The sequence below is a fragment of the Periplaneta americana genome, chromosome 9, assembly GCF_040183065.1.
Source record: "Periplaneta americana isolate PAMFEO1 chromosome 9, P.americana_PAMFEO1_priV1, whole genome shotgun sequence".
Classification (NCBI taxonomy): Eukaryota; Metazoa; Arthropoda; class Insecta; order Blattodea; family Blattidae; genus Periplaneta; species Periplaneta americana.
In genome coordinates, this window is record NC_091125.1 from 5,350,035 (window position 1) to 5,377,782 (window position 27,748).

The 27,748-nt window shown below is 37.3% G+C and overlaps 1 protein-coding gene across 3 annotated transcripts in view; it reads right to left on the reverse strand.

Annotated features, from left to right (window-relative positions):
• Positions 1–7,350: 7,350 nt before the first annotated feature.
• The window catches only part of LOC138705739 (zinc finger protein 729-like), a 45,649-nt gene continuing 25,251 nt past the window's right edge, over positions 7,351–27,748 (reverse strand). For 2 of the 3 annotated variants that reach the window (XM_069834321.1, XM_069834320.1), the window contains 2 exons: positions 26,357–26,436; positions 7,351–11,764 (listed from right to left, as the gene is read on the reverse strand). In XM_069834321.1, coding sequence (XP_069690422.1) covers positions 10,345–11,764; positions 26,357–26,436 — 1,500 coding nt within the window. In that variant the 3' untranslated portion in view covers positions 7,351–10,344. Of the gene's footprint in view, positions 11,765–14,065; positions 14,388–26,356; positions 26,437–27,748 lie in introns of those variants that run through there. The other variant, XM_069834322.1, reaches the window with a different exon arrangement.

The window sequence follows — 27,748 nt, forward strand, 5'->3', positions numbered from 1 at the left end:
CTCATTTGGTGCAATGACAATTCCTTTAACATGTTTCTTAATTTTTATTACATGCAACCATAGTTTAATGAAGATTGACATCATTTAGATTTAATGTGTATATTTTATTTTACTTGTTATAGGTTTCCATTGAATTACGGTAATAACTTAATTTTAACCCTTGTTTTCTACGTATTCAGTAAATGGCGCTTGGCCCACTATGGTTCTGAACCCTTCAAATAACTTAAATTATATTATATAATATTACATATTATATTATATTATATTATATTATATTATATTATATTATATTATATTATATTATATTATATTATATTATATTATATTATATTATATTATATTATATCAGAAGTTACTGTAATAACATTATAGCATTATGTCCATCTAGAGAAACTACACTTTCCAATGGTGAAATAATAATTAATTATACAAATCGGTTAATTTAGCTTCCGATATTACTTCATACAAACACAGAAACATTCTCTGTAGGCTATCTTTCATAGCCTTCGATTGTTGCTGTCCAAGGCCCGTTATAGACGAAGTCATTTGTTTTTTAATTCATTACACGGCCTTAGATGGCAGTTATTTTAATTTTAAAACTCATTTTTCACATTAAATATCAGACCTATCAAAATTTTTCAAGGAATAAAACTTATCGCAAATTATTTTTAAAGAAACTTTTGTTATGTAACATTTTTCACAAAAATCAATAATAAGCTAGATATTTCGATTTATTTAATTCAGACCCCTTTATAACCCCCCTTTTAAATAATATATTTTGAATGCCATATAGCCTAAAATCTAAGTTACAACGAACTTAATTTATATTCCAATTTTCATCGAAATCCGTTCAGCCATTATCGCGTGAAAAGGTAACAAACATACAGACAGACAGACAGACAAAAATTTCAAAAAAGCGATTTTCGGTTTCAGGGTGGTTAATTATATATGTTAGGACCAATTATTTTTGGAAAATCGAAAATTACCAGAAAAATTTCGGCTACAAATTTATTATTAGTATAGATGCGATGTTTGTCTACATAATGTTAAAATAACCGACTTCCAATTAATTTTTAAATATTAAACATAATGTTATAGGATTGTTGTTTAGTCAATTTTTCGAAGACAAGTCTGAACCTCACAAATGATACCAAGAAGGCACCACTTATGAGGCAACTAGGCCAGGAGATAATGGAGTAGGGTGGCCAGTTCCTTTCCCCCTCCATTGCATACATCGCCGAAAAAATTAGCAAAAATCTACACCTAGCAGATACTGGTTCACACTTGCATTTACACATAACCAGGATAATTTAATTAATTATATGCGAATATTACTACTTGTGGGTCACACCTCTCCCAGATTTCACACTTGGCATCATCTCTTGTCTTCCTTCTCTTGAAGGACGGATTATAACAGAATCAAAGAAAAGTCAGAAAAGACGAGACGAAGTAGAGTCTTTTATGTTTTCGAGATTTTGTTACGCACTTAACACACGTGTATTGCATATTATTTTTGCACGATCATATATTTAGAACAGCAAATACTGTACTGTATGCATTTTATGATACTTTCCGCATTGAGAACGCATTTTAGTGAATGTAACCATTATACATTCAAGGTAGTATTAGTTTGCTAAAAAGTTTAATAAAAGTCAGTATGGTTTTCTTTTTTTATCTAATGATGAAAAAAAAACATGAAAAATATGTTATTGGGGGTGATTGGGGGTTAGACGTATTACATTACGTTGTAATAGAAATGCGGACAATTAAAGTAAAATAATTGTTTCCAAATGTGAATGTATTGATTTCACGGCACTAAAATGATCTATATCATGTTAGGAGTTCGTTGAACATAATATCATCAATTCCTAGACAATTGATAAGTGACCGAGGATCGTCCAATGTCATCTCCCTTAGTAGGAATATATATATATATATATATATATATATATATATATATATATATATATATATATAACCAATAAAGGATGTTTTATTTTCATTTCACCATTTTAAATTATTTGTACGTGCTGGGATGGTAATTCAGTTATGAGGGATTCTTTGAATATTCGTTTCAAAGGTAATTTATCTTTTCAGAGATCCTTAACTTCTTATTTCTAATGCACTTATGTTTTTTTCTATGTGGACTTTACTTTCTCACCTATACTTCTTTCTTTTTTTATGTGTTCTTTCCTCCAGAGCTATTAGTTCTTTGACAACGTATGCACCAGCAAGCACAATATCTAAGGCTGTCTGAATACTAGGTATCATTGTTCGCCATTTCGATTCTTTTCTTTTAATAATTTAATTAAACGTATTCTAATATTTCAGTTACATTTATTTTAATACTGTAAATATCTTTATTTTAATATTGTGGTTACATTTATTTTAATATTTATTATTGCATTCCAAAACACATAATTAAAACAATTTAAGCGATGGAAGTATTTTGTAAACGGATTTGAAATCAGAGCGAAGATTTCTGTATTAACAAACAAGAGGTTGTCCTCAGTTCTTCACAAAGCAAAAATACACTTCTCTTTAACTCGCTGTAACTTGAAAACCAGTAATATTATGAATAGCGGTAACTTTTAAAAGTAATTTCCATTTTTTCTCAACATTTCACTCGCTTTGACCTCCCCATCTAACGTGAAAAACAAAAAAATTCGCCACTAACCTCTTCTGAACGTGTAAATGTCTATTTTGAGCAGATCACTTCGAAGTTAGTATTCCCCCCCCCCTCCCCGCGTTTTAAAAACAATTTTGATTTCAAAATTTGTACTATGCTTTCCTCAGACATTGATCTGCCAATCATAAAAATAACAGTGCGATTGATTGACAATCTTAGGAGCTAGGACATGATATTCCACTGCATATGCGAAATTGATCTCCGCCAGCGCTGCGAATATTTCGCGTTGGTGTGGGGAAACGTGCGAATTTCGCGTTGGTGTTGGGAGGCCTTTAGTTTGCATCATTTTCGGTTCTCCCTTTCAAATTTCCTTTTCTTTCCTTCTATGGAACAATGAAAAAAACAGTATGACAAGTGCCCAACAAGCTTGAAGCACACCTACATTCTTCCTCAGAGATGGAAATTTCATTACAAGGGAGGAACATCTTGTGGCGGTCTTCTTTGATCTACAAAAAGCTTCTGATACAACATGGCGTTATGGAATTCCGCAAACTCTGCATGACTGGGGACTTCGTGGCAATCTCTCAACGGTTATTGCGAAGTTCATGGCAGAGCGGTATTTCCGAGTTCGAGTAGGCGCCACATTTTCTCACGAACATCTGAAAAAAAAAAAAAACAACGGCGTTCCGCAGGGGTCTGTATTAAGCGTTCTTTTCTGCATTGCGATCAATAGAAGTGCCCATTTTGTGGGTGAGACACTGCGAGATTATTGAGCCTTCTCTTTGATTATAAATTTACGTGGGAAGCACATATACGTGATTTGAGAAGGCGTTGTGAAAAATCGTTAAACATTTTACGCCTTTTATCAGAGGTTCGCTGGGATGCAGACAGCATAGTGCTTTCACACTTTTACTGTACTCTTATCCGGTGGAAGCTGGATTATGACTGTTTTGTTTATGGCTCAGCAAATAAATAGAAGTTACGTGTCTTAGACACTATCCTTCATCAATGGATACGACTCACTAGAGGAGCCTTCTGAACGAATCGAATATAAAGCTTGCATTGCGAAGCGGGAGAACCATCTCTGTATCGGCGACGTAATGTTTTGTTGTGCTCATATGCTGATAAGCTCCGCTCACAGTCTGAGCACAATTCTTACTACTCCTCTCGCCATTCGTCTGTCTACGGCCAATACAGTGCAAATTCACGGAGACTTCGTCCAGCAGGTGTGTGGTTTCGTGAACTGCTCCCCGAGCTCGACATTCTCCTGCGAACAGTTCGCACACTGGAATGTACGACCACTCCACCGTGGATTATGCGACGTCCCATTTTGATGTAAGTCTGAGCAGAAGTTTTAAGAATTTTACACCAGCTTTTGTTTATAGACTTCGTTTTATTGAACTTTTATCGCAGTTTCGAAATTATTCATTAGTTTTTACTGACAGATCCCGAATAAATGATTGTGTTGGTTGTTCCTTCATTACAAATGCAGAGATATTTGAATATAAACTGAGCGAATATATTAGCGTTTTTATGGCCGTACGGTATGCTTTTTACAGATTGTTCTTATTTTTAATTAGACTACCCCGGGGTAGATTTCTTATCTTCTCCGACTTTTTAAGTGCCATTCAGCCACTGCAGTCTTTTAATTCTGATGATCCACATGTGTTAAGAACGCCGGAGGTCTTCCACACTCTCCTTTGCTCTGATTATGAGACTGGATTGGTGTGGATTCCTAGGCATGTAGGTATCCCAGGTAATGAGCCCGCGGATGCTGCAGCCACGGCTGGTGCACTGAATGGCTCTCTAGTGCATTGGCGTAAGAGGTGGCTGGACATTCAAAATTATCTAAAATATAAAATATGATGGCAGTGGGATGGTGAATGATCTGCACTAGACGTAAACCAATTACGAAATATAAAGAATACTTTGAATTTTGAATTCATTTTATGTGTATTGCATTAAGTCATACATATAATGATAATTCGAAATGTGAAGTCTTGATTGTTCAGTCTTTGACTTATTTATTGTAGCAAAATATCAAGTTATTTTAGTAATACATATTAGTGAACGTTTTTGCCCTTATTATGGGCATCATAAGATTAATAATTAGATATCTATATAAAAATCAGCAAACCCATATTAAACATATTGCAATAAACAAGTTTAAAAATTTAAAAACAAGCTTAAATTAACAACAAATTATTAAAAATGATTGACACAAATTATGTATGTAAAATTAATATTGGAAAGTTTGCATATTTAATAAAAACTGTCTGTGTGAGACGAGTTAAAATTTGTATGAACCAATGCTTTGCTATCATCGCTAGGCTCATTATGCGCAATGTATGAGTGTGGGAAATATAAAGAACAAAAATATCTGCAAAGAAAACTGTTAATAATATCTGAAAAAGTATATTATTATTATTATTATTATTATTATTATTATTATTATTATTATTATTATTATTATTATTATATTATTGATAGAATTCTTTGCAGATTTTTTTGTTCTTTGTACACTTTTTGTAAAAGTATGCAAATTTAATTTCTCCCCATTAATAAAGAAATAAACAGTGGTCACTTGCAGTTATTTCCCACATTCATACATTGCGCATGGCCTAATACAAATTTAATAATTTACCCATAACCATCCTAGCGATGACAGCAAAGCATTGGTTCGTACAAATTGTAACTAGTATCACACAGACAGTTTTTATTGCGTTTTATTAAATATGCAAATTTTCCATAAATTTTACATGTAATTTTTGTCATTGGAATTATCATAAAGAATACTGTTCTAGTTTGGGATTCGTCAACAAGAGCGTCACAACACGAAGAAGTTTTACTCACCCGGTTGAGGATTGGCCACTGTCATCTGACACATGGCCATCTCCTACGTAGCGAGCCTCAACCGTAGTGTGAGACATGCCATGTGCCGGTTACGGTCGAGCATTTTTTATTGCACTGTAGAAAGTATGATCATGACCGTTGGCAGTATGCAAATCGGCCGATTCTATGTGACGTTCTTGGACATGATTTCAATTGCGCAAACGCAGTTCTGAGATTTTTATCGAATACAGGACTTGACAGGGCAATTTAGTTTTTATTGACCCTTTTTGATTATACTCCGGACTCTTTACATCCAGAGGTTACATTTGTTTTATATTTGTCTTTTACATTCCTGATATTTCGGACCTTTTACATCCAAAGGTTTCAAACATGTTACTGTTTTGAAATGTGCTATACATTTTGTTGTGGTAGCCTTCGTTTTGATTATTTTTACGGCTCGTATTGAACACTAGCAAGTGGCTGGGAACTGCTCAATTTTATGAGTTTTTATGAGGTCACCTTGTTGAGACTGCATTTCTGCACCTCGTTTTTACTGTGAAAACGTCTTTTTAGTTAATTATAGTGTTCTGCTTGTTTCATTGTTTGAGCTTTTTGTGTTATGAAGTATTTTAAATAAGGGTGCAAATAGCTATAGTAGCTGAGGCGCCCTTTTTGAAATCTATCTATCTATAGAGTATTCGGACCTTAAATTGCAGTGGAGCTGAGAATGGAATCTATTCCACTCTTTCCTTCTCATGAATTTCACCATAAGCGCTATCCTTTTCTAATCAAACGAAGTTGCCATATTTCCGTAAAATATATAGTAATCGATAAAAACACGTGAATATATAGATGCGTACAGAATTTGAAGCTGCATCTATTGGCGTTAATGAAAAATGTCTTACATAGTAATTAAGGGTTAAAACGTTAATATAATGAAAAATTTACCCCAGATGCAAAATCTTCGGTACACGCAACATATCACGTCATAAATCCTATAGTAAATCCGTTAGAAATTTTTTGTTTTTACTCTTGGTAAAGAAACATTCACTCTCGACGTATACGTAAGTTTAAATCTACATATGAATGATAAGAAAATGCAGAATGTCTCTTTCTTTTCAGTCATAGTCAGAAATTTTATACGAAAACAAGAAAAATTCAGCCAGCAGAAAACTTCTTTGGTGTTGACTGGAACGAGGGGTCAAAGCGGGAGAAATGTCCTTCGAACATGGAAGTTATTTTTAAAACAAACCCCAAGTCTGTAGCGCATTTACTTCTAGGATGATTTAGGAAAGGCTGGATATCTGTTCTGTTTCGTTCTGACGCGCCGCGTTAGCTCAAGCTTGCAGCTATGCAGCTATCGTACAACATACACACAGTCAGTAATCACGGAGTTATACATTTTAATCTTGAGACGGTCACGTGCATTGACGATCATTAGTAACGTTTATAGTGTAATATACCCAATTATATATGTGAGGAGAATAATTTTATATGTGTGTGTGCGTGTGTGCTTCTGCTTGGAGTTTCTTAAAATAAAAATTTGCGCAAGATAAAATGAGTAATTCCACGTCAACTCGCACAAATGTAACCTCGAAGACTTTCATGTCTCTGATTTAGATAAAACGAATTTTACACATTCTATGGATTGAAAAAATAAATACGTGTTTTATTATTGTTGTCTATGTCGATTATTGTAGTAGGTATGCGATATCAAAGATTCTGAAATAGTTCGCGCATCATTACTGTTAAACGTGATTAACTCCACTAATAGTCATCACAGAGATTTGCTCTTTGTCTCAATTTGAAGGTGACAGTACATATTTTGTTCTTCGCATAATAATATAAAAATATGAGTTTGTTAACTTTGTTTTAAAAAAACATTTCAACACATAAAAATATGTTTTAATGGCAGCGGCTTACTTTAAAATTACAGGAAAAATCCTTAAATACCTTGAAATTATTTTAACACCCTTAACAAAATCAGAATGCTACTCTTGAGCCGTTGAAGAATAATTAAATGATTCACCAAGCTGCATAAGTACTGTTGCAAGACGATGTGCAGGTGCAGCTCTGGATGAGAGTCGTGTGACCACTTTACACTGTTCTACGGTCAGAATATCACTCTTTCACGTAATTTATGTGATATAGTACTGTATTTAAATATTATTTTTGTAAAAAAAAAAAAACACTTGTAAGAATGATTACTACAGTTTACACAACACTGCACTTTTAAAACTAATCATCTACAACCAATTCTATTTAATGTCCACCACTTTACTCTCACTTTGAAGTGAATAGTTCTTTATTATGGCCTGAGATTGTGTTAGTGGAACAAAAGAATGAAGTTGTAAGATACCTCGTACCACTTATGCTTGTTGGTACCATCAGTCGAATATATGGTTATGTTATTTATATTGAGTAATGTTAAAAATTTCAAAGGAATATTATAACATTATTAATTCAATCAAGCATTATTTTAACATTTTCATGATGAACATAGACACAAACTGAGTGCGTGCCACTTGTTCCAGGGAGTACACATTCCTTTGGTCTGAGTTTGAAAATTTTTTAAAATCTTATTTTGATATACGGATATTGCTCTTTGAAACACTGGTAAGTTAGCTTAAGATTTCATAGTATTAATCTTTTCTGTTTGTGAATTCTCTTTCCAGCTTCTTTAACTGAAACACAATTTTTTTGTCAGCCATAACCCTCCTCACATCATCAGAATTATAAAATTGAACAACATTGTCTACTATAAATGTTGCCAAACTTTTTCCAGATTTAGGATTAGGAGTAGCCAAAATCCCCTTCTCTGCTCCTACTTGTTTAGAAATTCGTATCATGTGAGTGGTGTTATTAAAATGATGTTGAATTTTACTGCAGGACCAACTTTAAAAAATTGTTAATATTTGTATTTTGAGATTTCTGTCGTCTGTTTCATGGAAGAAGTCTATCAGTTTCTGCATTATATCGGAATTATTTGAATTTTCAGCGGAAGTTGTGTCTTCTGTGATATGAAATATTTTATGTTTAAGTGTATCTGTAACTTTCTGCATTTTCTGTATCGGATATTTTTTTAGATAATTTTGTCTTCTTTATTGGCAATTCTCAATCATCACTAAACTCTCACATATCTTCAGTATATTATTTTTAAAGTTATTTCTTACTCGAAAGCAACCTGAAATCAGCATAGTTCTATGTAAAATATAATAGCTTATAATTTTTTTTGCATTTTTGAAGTAATCTGTTACAAAATATAATAGTTTAAAAAGTGGCTCTCTAAAAAAATCCAATCAATAAATCAATTAACATAATATTCCATTTGTTCCCATTTCAAATGACACCAACACTCAACGTCCATGATGCATAGAGTGTTACAAATGTTCCACTAAATGGACTCACAAAAAGTTTCGCAAGCACCTTCACACATAAAATTAGGAATAATGAAGCAATTTGTCAAAGCTTTTTACAAAAGTGATCTTTGTTTTCAATACCTTGTTCAGAAATTTCACAAGTTGCCAAATCAAAAGTGAGAGAAGACGTTGCGATGGTCCACTGATCCAGAAACTGATTAAGGATTCTGATTTTAGAAATATTATGACTGACTTAGAGATTCAGGCTTGCGACTCATTCAAGGATGTTAATAACATCCACACGCCATGTTAATAACAAGGTTCTGGGTAATGTTAAAAATGACCAACATTAGCATGTTGCGAAAACCATGCTCGTAAATTTAAAACCACTCGGATGTACTATAAGCTTGACTTAAATTTTCTGCATTCTCAGCCTGAATATTTTCTGGTAAACTTAGGAACACTAAGTGAACGGTGGGGTGAGCGATTCCATCAGGTTATAAAAGAGATGGAAACGAGGTGCTAGGGTCGATGAGAAGTCTTCAGGATGGCTGACTATTGTTGGTATTTAATAAGACATAACCCTCGTCTGAACCACAATGCATGTCAACTAAGCGTTCATTTTCAATGAAGCGAAATAAAAAATAGCTTTCATAAGATATGTTTGAAGTTTCGTATTTCATTTTAAACTGTTGCGTCTGAACAACTGAGATAGTATCATGCTTTGCATGGTGTAACGAATTTTAAAATGAACGTAAAAATATAAATTACTAAAATATTAAATATTTGTCTGCATGGCAAAAAAAAAACCGTATGTAATACGAAAAAAATAGTTAACAGATTTGAATTCACCACGCAAAAATTAGGTTTAGTGACCTGTTCAACCCGGTGCTGTAAAAATAAAAAATTTAATTAGGAGCTTGTATTTCTTTCCAAGTGTTTCACTGTGTCAACGGTTTGTATGTACCAGTGGATGCTCTTTCACATCCCTCGAATTGGCAAACTTCTTTCAATATAAATAACAACAGAATGGCTTCTGCCTGAAGTGAAAAAGTGTATACTTTTTACATTACCAGATTCCGAGATTCTTTTCCCACATATATCACAACTGAATACCTCCTCTCGCGCACACAAGCGCACGTTTTTTTAAACTATCAGATTTCGAAAATTCCTTCTCAAATATATGACAACTGAATGCCTTCTCCCCTATGTGTTCGAGTGCATGCTTCTTTAAACTACAAGATTACGAAAATTTCTTACCACATATGATACAATCGAATGGCTAATCTTCTGTGTGTATGAGTGCAGAATTCTTTTTTTCAGATTAGTATATTCTGAAAATTTTTTCCACATTCATCACAACAGAATGCCTTCTCCCCTGTGTTAACGAGTTCATACTTTTTTAGACTACCAGATTCTATAAATTTTTTTCGCCATATATCACAACTGAATTCTTTCTCCCTTGTGTGCAATAGAACATGCTTTTTTAGACGACAAAATTCTGAAAATTTCTTTCCACACATATCACAATTGAATGCCTTCTCCCCTGTGTATGAGTGCATGCTTTTTCAGATCATTCGATTGAGTAAATTTCTTTTCACATATATTACAACCAAATGGCTTCTCCCCTGTGTGTACAAGTGCGTGCCTCTTTAGACCATTAGACTGCGTAAATTTCTTTCCACATATATCGCAACTGAATGCCTTCTCCCCTGTGTGTACGAGTGAGTGCCGATTTAGATCACCAGATTGCAAAAATTTTTTTCCACATATATCACAAATAAATGTCTTCTCCCCTGTGTGTATGAGTGAATGCTTTTTTAGATCATTAGATTGAGTAAATTTCTTTCCACATATATCACAACTAAATGCCTTCTCCCCTGTGTGTATGAGTGAATGCTTTTTTAAACTACCAGACCGCGTAAATTTCTTTCCACATATATCACAACTAAATGCCTTCTCTCCTGTGTGTATGAGTGCATGGTTTTTTAAAATACCAGCCCGCGTAAATTTCTTTCCACATATATCACAACTAAATGTCTTCTCCCCTGTGTGTATGAGCGCATGCTTTTTTAGATCACCAGATTGCGTGAATTTTTTTCCACATATATCACAACTAAATGGCTTCTCCCCTGTGTGTACGAGTGCGTGCCTCTTTAGAGCATTAGACTGCGTAAATTTCTTTCCACATACATCACAACTAAATGGCTTCTCCCCTGTGTGTATGAGTGCGTGTCGTTTCAAATCACCAGATTGCAAAAATTTCTTTCCACATACATCACAAATAAATGGCTCCTCCCCAGTGTGTACGAGTGCATGTCGTTTTAGATCACCACATTGCAAAAATTTTTTTCCACATATATCACAACTAAATGTCTTCTCCCCTCTGTGTATAAGTGCATGCTTTTTTAGATCATTAGATTGAGTAAATTCCTTTCCACATATATCACAACTAAATGTCTTCTCCCCTGTGTGTATGAGTGAATGCCTTTTTAGACTATTAGACTGCGTAAATTTCTTTCCGCATATATTACAACTGAATGCCTTCTCCCCTGTGTGTACAACTGCATGTTTTCTTAAACTACGAGAAGCCGAAAATTTCTTTCCACATATATCACAACTGAATGCCTTCTTCCCTGTGTGTACAACTGCATGTTTTCTTAAACTACGAGAAGCCGCAAATTTCTTTCCACATATATCACAACTGAATGCCTTCTCCCTTGCGTGAAGATGTGAGTGTCTTTTGAGTCGATCCAATTGCAAACAATTCTTTCCACAAACATCGCAAATGAACGGGCTCTTGCTCGTGTGTAAATGAGCATGGCTCTTGTGCCTTGCCAAGTCGTGAAACCACTTTTCACAAACATCACATTTGTAAGTTTCCTCACCAGTCTGAAGGCACTCATCTTCTGTAATACTGTTGCTAGCAGCTGGCATTCCAATACTGTGAAGAAAATGGGCTCTTAGTTCGAACAATTAAGACTAAAGCAGGAAATATCATAATACACTGTGTGATTCACGAGGATTTACCGTCGCTTACATAGATTATTTCCGAAGATATTCTGAGCATAAAATGTCATATGAACATGACAGTGTCTTAATCTCAATATTTTCAGAGATACGTTAATTTAAAATTGTTTGTAAAATACCATTATTCTTGAGTTTATGGTTAAAAAAATATTACAGATAAAGAATGAATTACATTTTCTTATGCGTTTATTAAACAACTGTTACAAATTACGCAACTCTGGTAAATTCTTCAAGACTGTACATCAGTTGGTAAAGTCGTATGATTTGAAACTATTTTTGTGATAAGTGCGTAAGAATGATGTAATGTTGAAATTGTAAATTGAAAAAAAATCTGTACAAAGTAATTGACAACATGTTTTAGCTTCAGAACATTAGCCGATTGAAGAAGTGATACTGCTGAATAGTTCATTCAAAATTTGTAATTTTTTTTACCTTTAATATTTAAAAAAAAGGTATTTTATTTAATAAATTCAAATAAGTGTAACACTGAAAATATTTAAATTAGGACACATGACTATATGACATTTCTTCCTCGTAAATCACCCTGTATTATTTTATTGTACTTGGTTATTTAACGACGCTGTATTAACTAAGAGGTTATTTAGCGTCGATAGGATTGATGATAGCAAGATGGTATTTGGAGATGAGGCCGTGGATTCGCCATAGATTACCTGACATTTGCCTTGTGGTTGGGGAAAACATAGGAAAAACCCCAACCAGGTAATGGGCCCAAGCGAGAATCGAACTCGTGCTCGAACGCAACTCCGGGTCGGCAGGCAAGTGTCTTAAACGACTGTGCTACGCCGGTGGCTCACTCTGTGTTATGCTTAGTAATCAGGAAGTAATACGAAGAATATTTGGACGTACTCGTACTAAACAATTCTACTGAAGTTAATTCTCATAAATAGGTTTAATTGGTTATTTTATGACGCTTTATCAACACCTATAGTTAGTTATCTAGCATCTCAGTGAGATGAAAGTGATAATGCTAGTGAAATGAGTAAAAAGTGCAGTGCCGAAAGTTACCAGCATTTGCTCTTAATATGCTGAGAGAAAACACCAGAAAAGACCTCAACCAGACAAATGTCCCGACCAGGATTTCAACCCGGGCCCGCTAGTTTAACGGTCAGAAATGCTAACCGTTACTCCTCCACAGCAGTGGCTCATGAATGGTTTAAATTACTATCAATTCTTACATATCGAGTTAATTAGTGGGGTTTAAAAAGGGCCCATTAGCTACTATGGCTATTTGCGCCCTTGTCTAAAATCCTTCACAGAACAGAAACACAAACAATAACCAGAATGCTTAAAAGAACTACAAAGCGTTGTCACAGTTAAAACAAGGTTCACTAATGCAGGTTCAACAAGGTGATGCATAAAAATCGTAACAGAGAGCAGTTCTCAGACCCTACCTAATATTTAAAAAGAAACAATAAAATAATAAAATGAACGCCACCACAAATAACTTATCTGACGCATTTTTAAATACTCGGATGTAAAAGATCCGAATGTCAAATTTGTTAAAAAATATATACTAAATAACAAATATAACCTCCGGGTGTAAAGGGTCAGGAGGATAAATAAAACGAGTCAATAAAAAACTAAATCACCCTGTCAAGTCCAGTACTCGATAAAAAAATTCTCAGAATTGCATTTGTACAATTAAAATCAAGTCCAAAAGCGTCGTGTAAAGTCGGACGGATTCCATATTGCCGATGGACACGGCATATAACACTCCAGCTGAGGCTTGCCACGTAGGAGATGGCCATGTGTCACATGACAGTGGCCAATCCTCAACCGGGTGAGTAAAACTTCGTGTCGTGACGCTCTTGTGGACAAATCCCAAACTCGAACACTATTCTTTATTATTTGTAATTTATTTCCCTCTAGCGCAGACCATCTGAATGGAAAGACTGCAGAGACAATGGCACTTAAAGAGTCGGAGCAGATTAGATATCTGCCCCAAAGTTGTCTAATTAAAAACAACAAAGCTCTGTAAAAAGCATATACTTTGCAGTAAAACACTGGTATATTCGCTCAGTTTATATTTAAATATTTGTCCATTTGCAACGAAGGAGCAACCAACACAATCACTCACCTGGGATCCGTCAGTAAGACCAAAAGAATAATTTGGAAAGCATGATAAAAGTTCACTAAAACGAAGTCTACAAACAAAAGCTGGTGTAAAATTCTTAAAACTTCGTTTCAGACTTACATCAAACATTGGATGTCGCATAATCCACGGTGGAGTGGTGGTATACTCCAGTGTGCGAACTGATGGTAGATGGATGTCGAGCTCAGAAAGCAGTTCACGAACTCGCACAACTGCTGGACGAAGTCTCTGTGGATTTTCACTGTATCGGCCGTAAAGAGACGAATGATGGAAACAGTCGTAGGAATTGTGCTCAGGCTGCGAGCGGAGCTTAACCGCATATGAGCACAACAGGACATTACGTCGCCGATACAGTGATGGTTCACCTGCTTCACTATACAGGCTCGCTATCCGACTCGATCCAAAGGCACCTGTAGCGAGTCGAATTCCTACTAGATGATGGACAGTATCTAAAAGTCGTAATTTAGATTTATTTGCTGAGCCATAAATAAAACAGCCATAATTCAACTTTGATCAGACAAGAGAACGATAAAGCCGTAAAAGCACTATGCGATCTGCACCCCTGACAAAAGGCGTAAAATCTTTAACGATTTTTCACAACGCCTTCTCAAGTCACGTATATGCGACTCCCACATTAATTTATAATCAAAGATAAGGCCCAAACATTTCGCTGTGTCTGTATATTGCAACTCCAGTCCATTAAGACGCAGTTCATTATGTGGAAGAAATTCAGGATGGTTGTAAAAGTGGACACACTGCGTTTTTTGAGTAGAGAATTTAAAGCCATTGCGAACAGCCCATTCTGATAGCACGTTGATGACCAGCTGAAACTGTCGACCGATGGATGGAAGATATCGGGAGCTGTAGTAGAAGCTGAAATAGTCAACATACAACAGAGAAGATACTCGGTCACCCACACAGTGGGCAATTCCATTGACCGCAATGCAGAAAAGAACAACACTTAAGACCCCTGCAGAACGCCGTTTTCTTGAACATGTTCGTTAGAAAGTGTGGTGCCTACTCGAACTCGGAAATACAGCTCTGCCATTAACTTCACAATAAACGATGGGAGACTGCTACGAAGTCCCCGATCAAGCAGACTTTGCAGAATTCCATAACGTCATGTGGTATAGTAAGCTTTCTCTAGGTCAGTGGTTCCCAACCGGTGTGCCCTGGCACCCTAAGGTGCCGCGTGATCGGCTAAAGGGTGCCACGAGATATTTAAATAAACCAAAAAAAATTACTGTCTACTTAAGGCTAAAATCTTGTAAGGTCTTGAAATAAAATAAGTCACATTAATTACTCTCATGCACTACACATCAATACTTTTCGATGATTCAATTATACTTGTATCCGGCTCCGGCAGAAGGCATTAGAGCCAATCCCTGCTGAACATTCCTGATTCAGTATACTAGTATAGACTACACGCTTCCTCAAGAACATTCCCGAGACTTCAACAGAATATAATAAAATTGTACGAGTTGTGCTGCCGCTTTCAGTTGTTTTCTTTGCGTTGATTCATAGTGTTTTGATATGGATAAGTTCATTGTTAAACCTAAATGCCAGGATAATGAAAGTGAAAAGTTGGCTCCTACGACTAGAGTTTCTCCCAGACCGTCAAATGCAACACATAAAGAAGACAAACGAAAGAAAAGATCATACCTGGACAGTTACTTAGCGTATGGAGGAAAATCCTATCCCTGTGTGTTTAGTTTGTGGCGAAACACTCAGCAACAAAGCCATGGTAACTAGCAAACTGAAGCGCCATCTTACAACAAAGCATCCCAGTGTGTCACAGAAAAGCGCGATGTATTTTTCTGACCATAGCTGACACTGCTCTTGAAGCCTCATTTAAAGTAGCAGAACTGATAGCTAAAAAAAGAAACCTCATACTCTTGGAGAGGAAATCATAGGCATGTAAAGTTATAGTTTCAACAATTCTTGACGAAGGAGCAGCTGATCAAGTTTCGAAAATTCCTCTCTCCAACAATACAGTCAGCCGCAGGATATGTGAAGTGTCATGCAATATCAACGAACAAGTCTTGGAGAAAATAAAAACTGATAGAATATTTGCTTTGTAAGTAGATGAGAGCATCGATATTGGCGACAAACCGCAACTCCTTGGTTTTATCAGAAAAAGTGATGATGAAGATATTAGTAAGCAGTTTCTGTTCTGTAGACCACTGGAGATTACAGCCACAGGCCACGATATTTTCGTTTCTATTAATTGCTTTCTCAATGACCATGATCTTTCATGGAAAGACTGTTGTGATATAATGTACGGATGGTACGCCATCTATGTCTGGGAAATTTTAAAGTTTTACTGCCAGAGCTCTCAATGAAAATCCATCCATAATTATTACTCAATGTTTTTTGCTCAGAGAGGCATTAGTCATGAAAGCGTGTAATGAAGACTTTGCTCCAGTGTTTAACCAAGTTATGAAAATGGTGAACTACATGAAGTCTCGACCTTTAAAGTGCAGGATTTTTGAACAGTTATGTCGCGTAACTGATGCACCTCATACCTCTTTGTTACTTCACACAGAAGTAAGGTGGTTATCGCGGGGTCATGTATTGAACAGGTGAAAACTTTTTAAAGGATGAAAATCAAGACACATTTCATGAGCTGTTACTAAGTGATTCTTGATGTTTGGAACTGTCGTATCTGGCAGATATTTTTCATAAACTGAATGAACTGAATGTTTCAATGTGAGGTCGACAGGAAACAACAAATTTCTCAACCAATAAAATGAAAGGTTTTAAAAGAAAACTTAGTACTTGGAGATCTACAGTTCAGGAAGGAGATCTGTCGAACTTACCATCTCTTCTCAATCTGGCAGGAGATAAAGATCTGGGTAAGCTGAAAGACCGCATTTGTGATAACTTATCAAGATTGCAAGATGTATTTTCCATCTATTTCCACTATTAATCTCGACAGGGTTGTCTCACCATTTGATTTCGTAGATATTGCAGAGAAAATAGATTTCAGTGCTTGCGAACGAAGATGGATTTATTGATCTTTGCACTGATTCCACACTCAGAGGTAAGTTCACCAAGAGTGAGGCATTGGTAGCTGCTTTTTGGCTTCACCTGAGAGAGGAGTATCCTATCCTAATGAAGAAAGCAATTAAGGCACTTTTGCCCTTTTCAACATCCTATCTATAAGAGCAAGCCTTCTCTGCTATGGTGACAAAATGCAAAGCAAGAAATAGACTGAATAAACTTGAGGATGATTTGCGTGTTGCATTGTCAAGTGAGGCCCAATATCACGTACCTGTGCTCTAAGCATCAATCATAAGTTTCACATTAATGATCAATCGAACAAAACTCTATTGATGTATTTTTACTCAGTTATTGTAGTAAAGTTTACTGCATTTTGTTATGATGTACGGTACTTATTATTTCATCTTTCAATAAATGAATATACGAGTTTATTTTTAATGTAAGAAAGGTTGCCCCCAGTTTTTAATGTTATTCCCAAGGGTGCTGCGAACTTAAAAAGGTTGGGAAACACTGCTCTAGGTCAAAGAAGACTGCCACAAGATGCTCCTTGTTGAGGACAGCATCTCTAATGGCTGTCTCCTGCAGAACAAGATGGTATACGGCGGATCTGTGCTTACGAAACCCACATTGGATATTAGATAATTGGTTTTCCGATTCGAGTACCCACATCAGGCATTTGCTTATCATCTTTTCCATAACCTTGCATATGCAGCTGGTTAGACAAATTGGCTTATAATTGCGAGTAAAGAAGGATCCTTTCCCGGTTTCTGGAACTGGATTACAATTGCGGAATGCCAAGCAGATGGAAATATACCCTCAGTCCAGATTCTGTTGAATAATGGCAGAAGAAAGGATTTACCAGCTGGAAGAAGACGGTGAAGCATGCAGTTATGGATGTTGTCACGGCCAGGGGAGGTGTCAGGGGATGTGTCTCGTGCCACCTCCAGCTGCTCGGATGTGAACAGTGCATTGTAATCTTCATTGTTATCAGATTTAAAATTTATGTTCCGTCTTTCTGCAGCATCTTGGATTTTCAGAAATTCCGGGTCAGAATTCCTTGAGCTGCTTATTTGTCCAAAAGTGGTAGCAAATATTTCAGCCATTTCTATGGGACTGGTGGTCATTACTCCATTGTTCAGAAGGCCCGGGATTACAGAACTACGTTTCCCATATGATGTTAGCTGGGACGTTCTTTTTCAATGCACTGACGTAGTTTGTCCAGGACGTCTGCTTAGCATCGCACACAATGCGACGAGCTTTGGCTCAAAGACGTTTAAACTGGACAAAATTTTCTTGGGTCGGATGGCGCTCAAATTGGCGTAACGCACGCTTGCGGTCTGGGATTGCATCTCTGCAGGCATCCGTCCTCCAGGGGAAAGAGAAGAGTTTTGGCCTGCAGGACGACCAGGGGATAGATAATTCCGCTGCTTTTATAACCACATTTGAGAAATGTTCTACTACTGAGTCCACACTTTTATATCCATTATCATCGAATGATATGGACTCCGAAAATCCGACCAGCCCGCCTTTTTAATAATCCAGTTTGGGGAGAGCGATTCCGCAGGTCGTAAAGTGGACATACACATTCGAATGGAGTAGTGACGGGTACATACCTCTGCCATTTCATTTTCTTTGTCATCATCGGAATTTGAGCCCCATGAGTGGTGGGATGTATTGAAGTCACCCACTACCAGATATGGAGGAGATACCAGCGAGAGAATATGTTCAATTTCATGAAGTGTGAAAGAAGTATCTGGGGGACATATACACACAGACTGTTGAAAACTGAATGCCAGGAAGAGTTGTTGCGGCCATGCATTGATGAGAGTGGTAATATTGATGACAGAGGAAAATATACTTTGGTGGAGTAGGAGGGCACAACCTCCATTAGCACAAATACTAGCAAGGTGATTGTACCGGTGAACGTAGTATCCCGAGATACTCAGGGAGTTTTCAGGTCGGAGGTGTGTCTCCTGAAGACATAAAATAGCAGGGTTCTCATGATAGATCAATTGTTGTAGTTCTGTATATCTGCTGCGTACACCGTTCACGTTCCACCTTACAATATCAGTCATCAAGAGGAGCTAAATCATGGTGATGGCCTCACAGGGGATGTTCTCTTCTTATCTTTTCAAGAGTTGGTGCCTTTGACTGCGACTGCTTAGCCCTCAACCGTGGGGACTCACTCGCAGATCGCCGCACACCTGATCGTGATCTTGATCGAGTGCGGGATCTCGACCCATCACCCGAACAAGGAGTGCGACGTCACGGCGATCTACCAGGCCTTGAGTCTTTGTCTGTCGCCACAGCAGTGACGTTTTCTGGAACATAAGGCCTGATATCAAGGCCACACGTATCGTCTGACTCAGCAGTCTGAGTGGCAACGTCCGCATATGTCTGAGTAGCGATCTCAATTCACTTCCCAGGAATATTTGCAAGAGGTGGCGTTTGTATGGAAGCCCTCTGTTTCTTTTTTTTACTGAGGCATAGGACTTTTCCGTTGCCTTGTTCATTTAAAATACGCTTACGTGCCTCAAGAAACATAATATTTTCTCGGACTCAGAGCTCTTGAATATCCATCAATACTTTGGGAAATTTTTAGAATTAGCGGCGTGGTGCCCAGAACAATTTACACAGTGCTCGGCACCGGTACATGGGGAATCCCCATGATCAGCACCGCCACACTTTGCACATAAATGATATCGTTAGTGCAATGTTTTTGCGTAAGTTCGAACTGCTGGCACCTAAAGCACCGCATTAGGTTCGGCACATACGCACGAACTGGGACACGCTCGTACCCGTCAAGGATGTATTCTGGTAGGACAAGCTTTTCGAAGGTCAAAAAGACAGTGCTCAGGGGAACAGTCCGTCCGTCCTGCTTACATAATAAATGGTAAGACTTGAAGACGTACTGCTCCACCAGTTCTAGGTGGATCTCTTCATCAGACATATCATCCAGAGAATCAGTATGCACTACTCCCCATGTGGTGTTCAGTGAGGAGTGCCGTTCAGCTTTAATAGAGTAAGAGCCTAACATCTTCGATTTCAACAGCATCTCACACAGTTTTGGAGATATTGTCTCGATGAGGAGACTACCGTTGCGTAGTCGAGTTGCATTTTGACCTTCCCAACGAGTCCGTCCAGAGCGCCTCTCACGCAAAATGGACTGATGTTCTTCATTGTCTTCTCTGTTCCATCCAATGTGATACTAATAAACTTTGGAGGCAGCACATTAACTGTAACTTTCTCAGGGTCCAAGTCCATTGCAATATTCGTCATATTACCAGCAGTCGTGTCTATTGCTATCTTCTGTTTTTTATGATGTTTTTCTGAGTGAGGGGGAGAAGAGCGCGATGACATAATGAACTGCCCCCCCCCCTATGGAACCGTCTGCGTCAGCCTGCCACCGTAAGAAAAGACACCTAGAAAATTCTTCACAGTCTGTGCCAGCTATGAGAACAACTCCCCCTCCCCACAGCCCGATCACAAGCAACCCACCTCACGCAAGTTACCCTTCAAACTGGGCATTATACACCTAACGGCAAGTCTTACACCAGAGGCATGTCGCAGTTTTATGCCCCTACCACGGGAATAACCGCCAGTGGCTCCCCACTACACTGAACACAACAGCCAGACTACTCGGCTAGCTCCGACCCACCCACCAAAGTCGGAGCAATCCGAGGTTGCACTCAGCTTCTGGAGACTTGTGGTTGATTACACTGCGACACCCATCAGTCAGCGGTAACACCTCGGAGCGATATATCCGCCCCGGCGAGCAGAGTCGGACACCGGGGCGTCTAAATCGCCATGGCTTCCCATTGGGGCTCTACGTGAATGTACGTGGCCTCTGGTCGGGGCTTGGCAACTAAACTTGCATATAGGGGCAATATGAAGGGTCCACTATTGCTTCGTTGCTGAGCCCCCTGTTGGGCCACACAATTCGGAAGTCGCTCGAAACTGTGGGACAGGACCACGGAGATAGGAAAGCACTAGAGCCACCATTGCATCCCCCCCCCCCGGTAACCAACTTAACCCTAGATGGACCAAGGGAGGGTCAATTTATGTCCACACTTTTTTAAAACTATTGCTATTATAGTATAGAACATGTTCAGACCATGGTATTCTCATTTTGTGTCAGAAATAGTATAAAGTTTATGATCCAATAAAGACAATCAAGTTTTTTTTGGTTGAAAACCTAATTATACGGACCAAATTTCGAAGTGGTCACAAAATAACCCTCCCTTGGTCCAACTTGTAACAATTTTTTTTCTTTTCGAAATTATAAATGTATGTTACAACAAAAAAAAGTTAATCCATGGCGCTACAGCCCATGAAGGGCCAAGACCGACCAACTGGCAGCTGGCCTCACGTCCACATGCCGAAGCAGAGGTGGACGATCATCCATCCAGAATGGAGGTATCGTATGGTTAGCAGGATGATCCCCTCAGCCGTTATAACTGGTTTGTGAAACCGGATTTTAGCTACCTATCGTAGCTCCCTAAGTGCATCACGATGCTGGGTGGGCACCGGTCCATACACTGGCCGAAATTTCATGAGAAAATTTCTTCCCCCATGAGAACTCGGAACTAGCGCCATTCAGTAAACGCGAGTCCTAGGCACGATGCCTTAGACCACGACGCCATGGTGCGGGACTATGTTACAACAATGAACTTATTGTAACAATGTACTTATTTGGAAACCAACATTTTATTACGAGGCGCGTCCATAAAGTAACTTTCCCACTCGTCCCACAGCTAGCAAACCATATGTTGCGCAAAGCGACTGCGCGTAAGTGATAGAGTAATGTCCTGGCATGGCGCATGTGCTAGCGGAACTTCCCGAGTGGTCTCAGTAGCTTCGTTTCATTGGTTGAAGATGGACGTTCCTATTCCAGCTCCCGCTGCGTGTGAAGTGCGATCAATGATAAAGTTTTTGAATCCATAGGGCATAGCGCCGATTGAAATTTATCGTCAGCTGTGCCAGGTCATGAGCAAGCAGATGGTGCGTCGCTGCTGTAGACAATTTTCAGCAGGACGCCAAAATGTGCATGACGAGGAGCGCAGTGGGAGGCCGACCATCATCACAGACGACCTTGTGGAGCAACGCACCATCTGCTTGCTCATGATGTTAGGCCCATAGACCTGGCACAGCTGGCGATCAATTTCAATCGGCGCTATGCCCTGTTCATTCAGAAACTTTTTCACTGATAGCACTTCACACGCGTCGGGAGCTGGAATAGGAGCGTCCATCTTCAACCAATGAAACGAAGCTACTGAGAGCACTCGGGAAGTTCCGCTAGCGCATGCGCCATGCGCTTCGCGCAACATATGGTTTGCTGAACATCTGTACGAGTGTAAAATTACTTTAGTTGGTTCCATGAAAAATAATCGCAAACATATTCCTGAAGAACTGAAACCATAACTGGAAGAGAATTGCACTCAAGAAAGTTCGCATTCACTGACCCTGCATTTGGAAAATCACCTGTCATGTTAGTGCCGTATATTCGTAAACCTAAGAAGAACCTAATCATGCTGTCATCACATAAAGATGCCAAATTTTCTGAAGATGGAAAAAAAAATCAGATAAAAATTTAATCTATAACTCAACCAAAGGCTCTGTTGACACCATAGATAAAATGGCCAGGATGTATACTACTAAGAGAGGTACCCGTCATTGGCCGTTATCAGTATTTTACACCCTAATTGATATTGCGTGCATAAATACTTATACATTGTACATTATGACTTTCCCAGAATGGTACAAAAAGAAAACAAACAGGCGGCGCTTTTATCTACAGAAACTGAGGTTACAACTAATCAAACCAAACGTGGAACATCGTGCTGCAACGATAATTGGACTGCAGACCAATATCATTATGTCAATGGCCGCCATCCTCAAGAATAAAATCACCAAAACAACCCAGAATCAGCAGCAGCCATCAGGGAAAGGGAGGTGCTATACATGTAGCAAACAGTGTAGCACCAAGAGTGAAAAACTAAACAAAGTAGCAAAAACAACCATTGTTTGTGGAAAATACAAATTGTATGTGTAGAAAACACAGTCAAAAGACAAACATACGCTGTGAGTGTGTGAATGAGGTGGATGAATCTGAATGAAGATGTGAATGATGTATAAGAATTTGTTCAAGCACTAACTTTCAATAATTAATTTAATTTGACAATTTTCAAGACATAAAAAAATATTTGTTTCTTAAAATACATTATTTCTTATTTAAATCACTCAATAAAGAAATAATACTTCCGCAAAAATTGTAAATATAACCATAAAGGTAAAATATAATGATGGACATTAATTAACCCTCCCTTGCTCCAGAGTGTTACTAAAAAAAGCTTGGTCCATCTAGGGTTAAGGGAATCCACCTCGACCGGTTACATATTGATATTATAACAGTAGTCTACATCTGACTCATTTGGGTAATGAGGGATGGCTACTACATCTGCGTTCGTCCCAATGTTTCATTTTTGTTTAGAATATAGATCTATGATATGAAAAGTAATTAATGAAGAACATACAACATAGCTGCTCTTGCAGCGAAATTCCGACATTAATCGCAGCTCACATCAAAGATGTTCTAAATGGTTTACAAACCTTTATCATGCATACTTTTCTAAGATAAATATAATCGTTCTGAAATCGTGTCTACAAATCAAACGAGTGTTTGCATGGTGAGAGGTCATGTGACATACACATTTGTATCCGCAAATTTGGATCCCTCATGCCTGTAGTAAGGAGTGGTGTCACAATTCAGCGGGCTCTCACAAGTTACATTCTTTCATGCTTCAACTACTAATAACATTAAGATACGTCTCTGGCTCAAAGTCTTGTAAAATAAAGTGGGCGTGGCAAGGTTACGAACTGCTGTTTATCAGATTGCACTTTGTGAGTATTGTGATTGCAGCATGTAAAGAAATCGTTAGTCAGGGGTGTACATTGTTTAGAGAATAAGTTACTACAGCAATGTACATTTACCAGAAGTTACTAGGCTATACAGTCCACTAGAATCATTTATTTAGGAAATTTATGCTAAACAATATATCTTTGGAGGATTATTTGACAATTATTCTTTTATTTTCATTTTATTGGGTTATTTTACGATGCTGTATCAACATCTAGGTTATTCAGCGTCTGAATGAAATGAAGGTGATAATGCCGGTGAAATGAGTCCAGTGTCCAGCACCGAAAGTTACTCAGCATTTACTCATATTGGGTTCAGGGAAAACCCCGGAAAAAACCTCAACCAGGTAACTTGCCCCGACCGGGATTCGAACCCAGGCCACCTGGTTTCGCGGCCAGACGCGCTGACTGTTACTCCACAGGGTTATTTTTTTTTTACGACGCTGTATCAACATCTAGGTTATTTAGCATCTGAATGATATGAAGGTGATAATGCCGGCGAAATGAGTCCGGGGTCCAGCACCGAAAGTTACCCAGCATTTGCTCGTATTGGGTTGAGGGAAAACCCCGAAAAAAACCTCAACCAGGTAACTTGCCCCGACCGGGATTCGAACCCGGGCCACCTGGTTTCGCAGCCAGACGCGGTGACCGTTACTCCACAGGTGTGGACACAATTATTGCTAATAAAAATTATTTCACATAACACGAACAATTTCAAATATTACTACAATGTGAATGACACAACCTATTCGTGAATAAATGCGCAGTAGGCTTTATTCTGGTGCCTTTTCAAAATGTTTATACATTGCTGAATTTTTTAAATAAAACTAAAATTATACAAAACCTCTTTTGTTTTTACACGTTCAGGCAAATAACAGGGTTTGTCCTTATTCGTGAAAATTGTCAATCTTGCGAAATTTTTGCGAAGTCCTCTAGAAATAATTCTTTCAATGTCAGTGTTACTGGAAACTATCCTCATAATGGACTCTACATGAGAATCAGTATAATTTCGTTGAGATTCATTTGTGAAAAAGCTGATAGCACATATAACTACAAATATTCACATTATTTCTGCTGGAAACTTACGAGCGAGATGGAATTTGAACAAATAAATAATAGCCACATTAAAACTGTTAATAAGGTTTTAACACAGCATTAAAATTTGGAATTAGATTTTGAATATGTCAATAAAGTTTTGGACTACATGCAGTTTCAAATGTTTTCCTTATAATCGTTAATAATTTTCATCCTATCATCTTCCGTGAAGTACTTGTATTCATGGGAATTTCATACATCTTAATGTCGCTGTACAATAAATGTCCTAGAGAATATTAAAATGCTTTACACATTGTGCCTTTCCATCGTGATTGGGGCATAAAAGCTTTAATAACCAATCTTCATGCCAAGATAGAATGGTAGCTACTGCTGATTCTAGAACTAGTAGTGCGATGTTCATTTTTTTTATTAAAGAGCATAAGTTGCCTGGAGAAATACCTTCATTTAAAGACACGATTAGTAACGTTCAAAAGGAAATACAGGTAATAAAAAAGAATAGGATTAGAAATCCACTGACTTTTCAAAGACATAGAAATAATTATTCCGTCATAAGTTAGCTACTCGTCTGACAAATATTTTCTCTACAGAGTACATCCATTGAGCAAACAAATTCCTTCTAGCAGTAATAGCCAACACTTAAAATGTCAGCTACAAAGAGAAAGAAATTTAAATACTTCATTTTGGTGTGATTGTCATTTAAATTTGATATTTAGCAAAATGGTCATACTATGACCAATTTCCATCATTAAGCAGTGTAGACATACGAGTAATTCTGTGCCCTTACGTTTTGTCTGAGCTATGGGCCAAGACACACCTGAATACCAGCTTTACAAAATCAACTACAATTTAGTACACAGATTTTTTCGGAATTAATAGAATTTCCCAGCTGTCTTCATTGTGTGGATTTCTCCATGAAAGTTTCTTAGTCATAGTCCAGTATGACAATAAATGCAAAACAGTTCACAAATTCCACCTGCTGTAGCAACTGAATCATATAATAACATAAAAATATTCAAATTTTAAAGTAAAAATGTGGAGCAATTACATTAATCTGATCCACTTCTATGGTTTGGACACTGCAAGTGGAAAATGAGAGTAAACTGTTTACAAAGAAATTAATATACTTACAAATTGCTTCCATACGTGGGCTTACATTCACATTGACGGACGCGTGGGTGGATGGTAGGTGGAATGTTGGACAGATAGACAGACAGAACAAGAGAGAAGACAGACTGACATACAAATAGACAACCACATAAACAGACAGATTTACAGGTAGACATGGCAATTCGGAATATTAAGTCATTCATTTGAACAAAAATCATGTTAACATTAATTACACATTTCTATTCTTCGATGCTATAATAAAAATAAAGCAGTGAAACCAACAACAAATAAATGATCACACAATGCACTCACCCCTCAGTAGAGACTTCACCCTCTTCTGTCGCTCCTTCCAGCTTGACCTCCTCCTCCAGGTGGTCAAACTCACGTGCCTCCTGCAAAACATTTTGCGAAACAAAGCTACAGCACAGCAGTAGTTGAAGAAGCAGTGCAGACAGTAGATTATCCTGACCTCCTTCCAGAAGGACGGAATGCTGGGCTTAAGAATAGTTCAGGAACATCTGGGTTAAGGAGTCAGGCGCAGCTTACAGCAGTACAATTTTGGAAATATTGAACATTTTTTCCCTTCATTACTGTATCTTGTACAGTAATGAAAATTAGTATGTGTGAAACACTGTCTTTCTGCTATATGGAAAAAATATTTTGCGGTTTAAAAAAAATTTAGTCCCCCCCCCCCCCCCCCAAAATTCAGTACACTGTGCAGTGATGAAGCGTTTCCCACATAACTCAAAAACTATCCAACATTCTGTGATGAAATTTTTTGTGTGTATTTATGCAGGTCATATCTACAATATGATGCAAAATCACTTCTCTACCTTAGATAGATTGTCTGATAAAAAATAAATTCATTTAAAAAAATGGTGAAATATCAGTATTTTCTTCTAATACAAAATAGAAAAAATATTATTTATTAAGGAATGTACTTGAAAGAGTATGATATTGTAAACATTAGTTTTAAAAATAAAATAAAAGAGAGAACATGAAAATGTTAACAAGTTTATGAGTTATGAGGGAAACGCTTGTTCACTGGAAAGTATGAATATTTTTTCCATATAACAGAATAACAGTTTTTTATACATATCAATTTTCATTATTGTACAAGATACAATAATGAAGACAAAAAATGCTGCATATTTCCAAAAATTTTACTGCTGTAAGCTGTACCTAACCCTTTAAGGGGAGTCTGTACACTGAACTTTGACAAAAAAATAAATAAATAAATAAATAAATTTAGGTTTTTACCATTCTCGGTAGTTTAATATGTGTAAAATTATAATATGATTTTATATTTTCTAATTGTCAGCTTTTAGCCCTATCTTCAGTAGAAATACTGTAATAATTCTAAATGTAAAAAATGTTATTTTTTAATTTTTTTTCTGTAAAACACTTCGTGGAATTCTAAATTTATTTACCCAATTCTAAACATAAAAGTATGTCACATATATGCCCTATTTTTCTACATTCCTATCTTTTATCACTTCTGAGAGAAGTTCTCCCAAAATTGAAAAATTTAACATTGCAAGATATGGCGAATTGACACCATTTTTCTCCACTTCCTTATTTTTGTGACAGTGGTGCATTTTTCTCAGAAAGTATTGTGCCCAGATGGCTGAACTCAATATACAACATCAATGTGATGGGATTTTACACAGTATATTAAAAAAGTTAAGATCATTTCTAACTTCA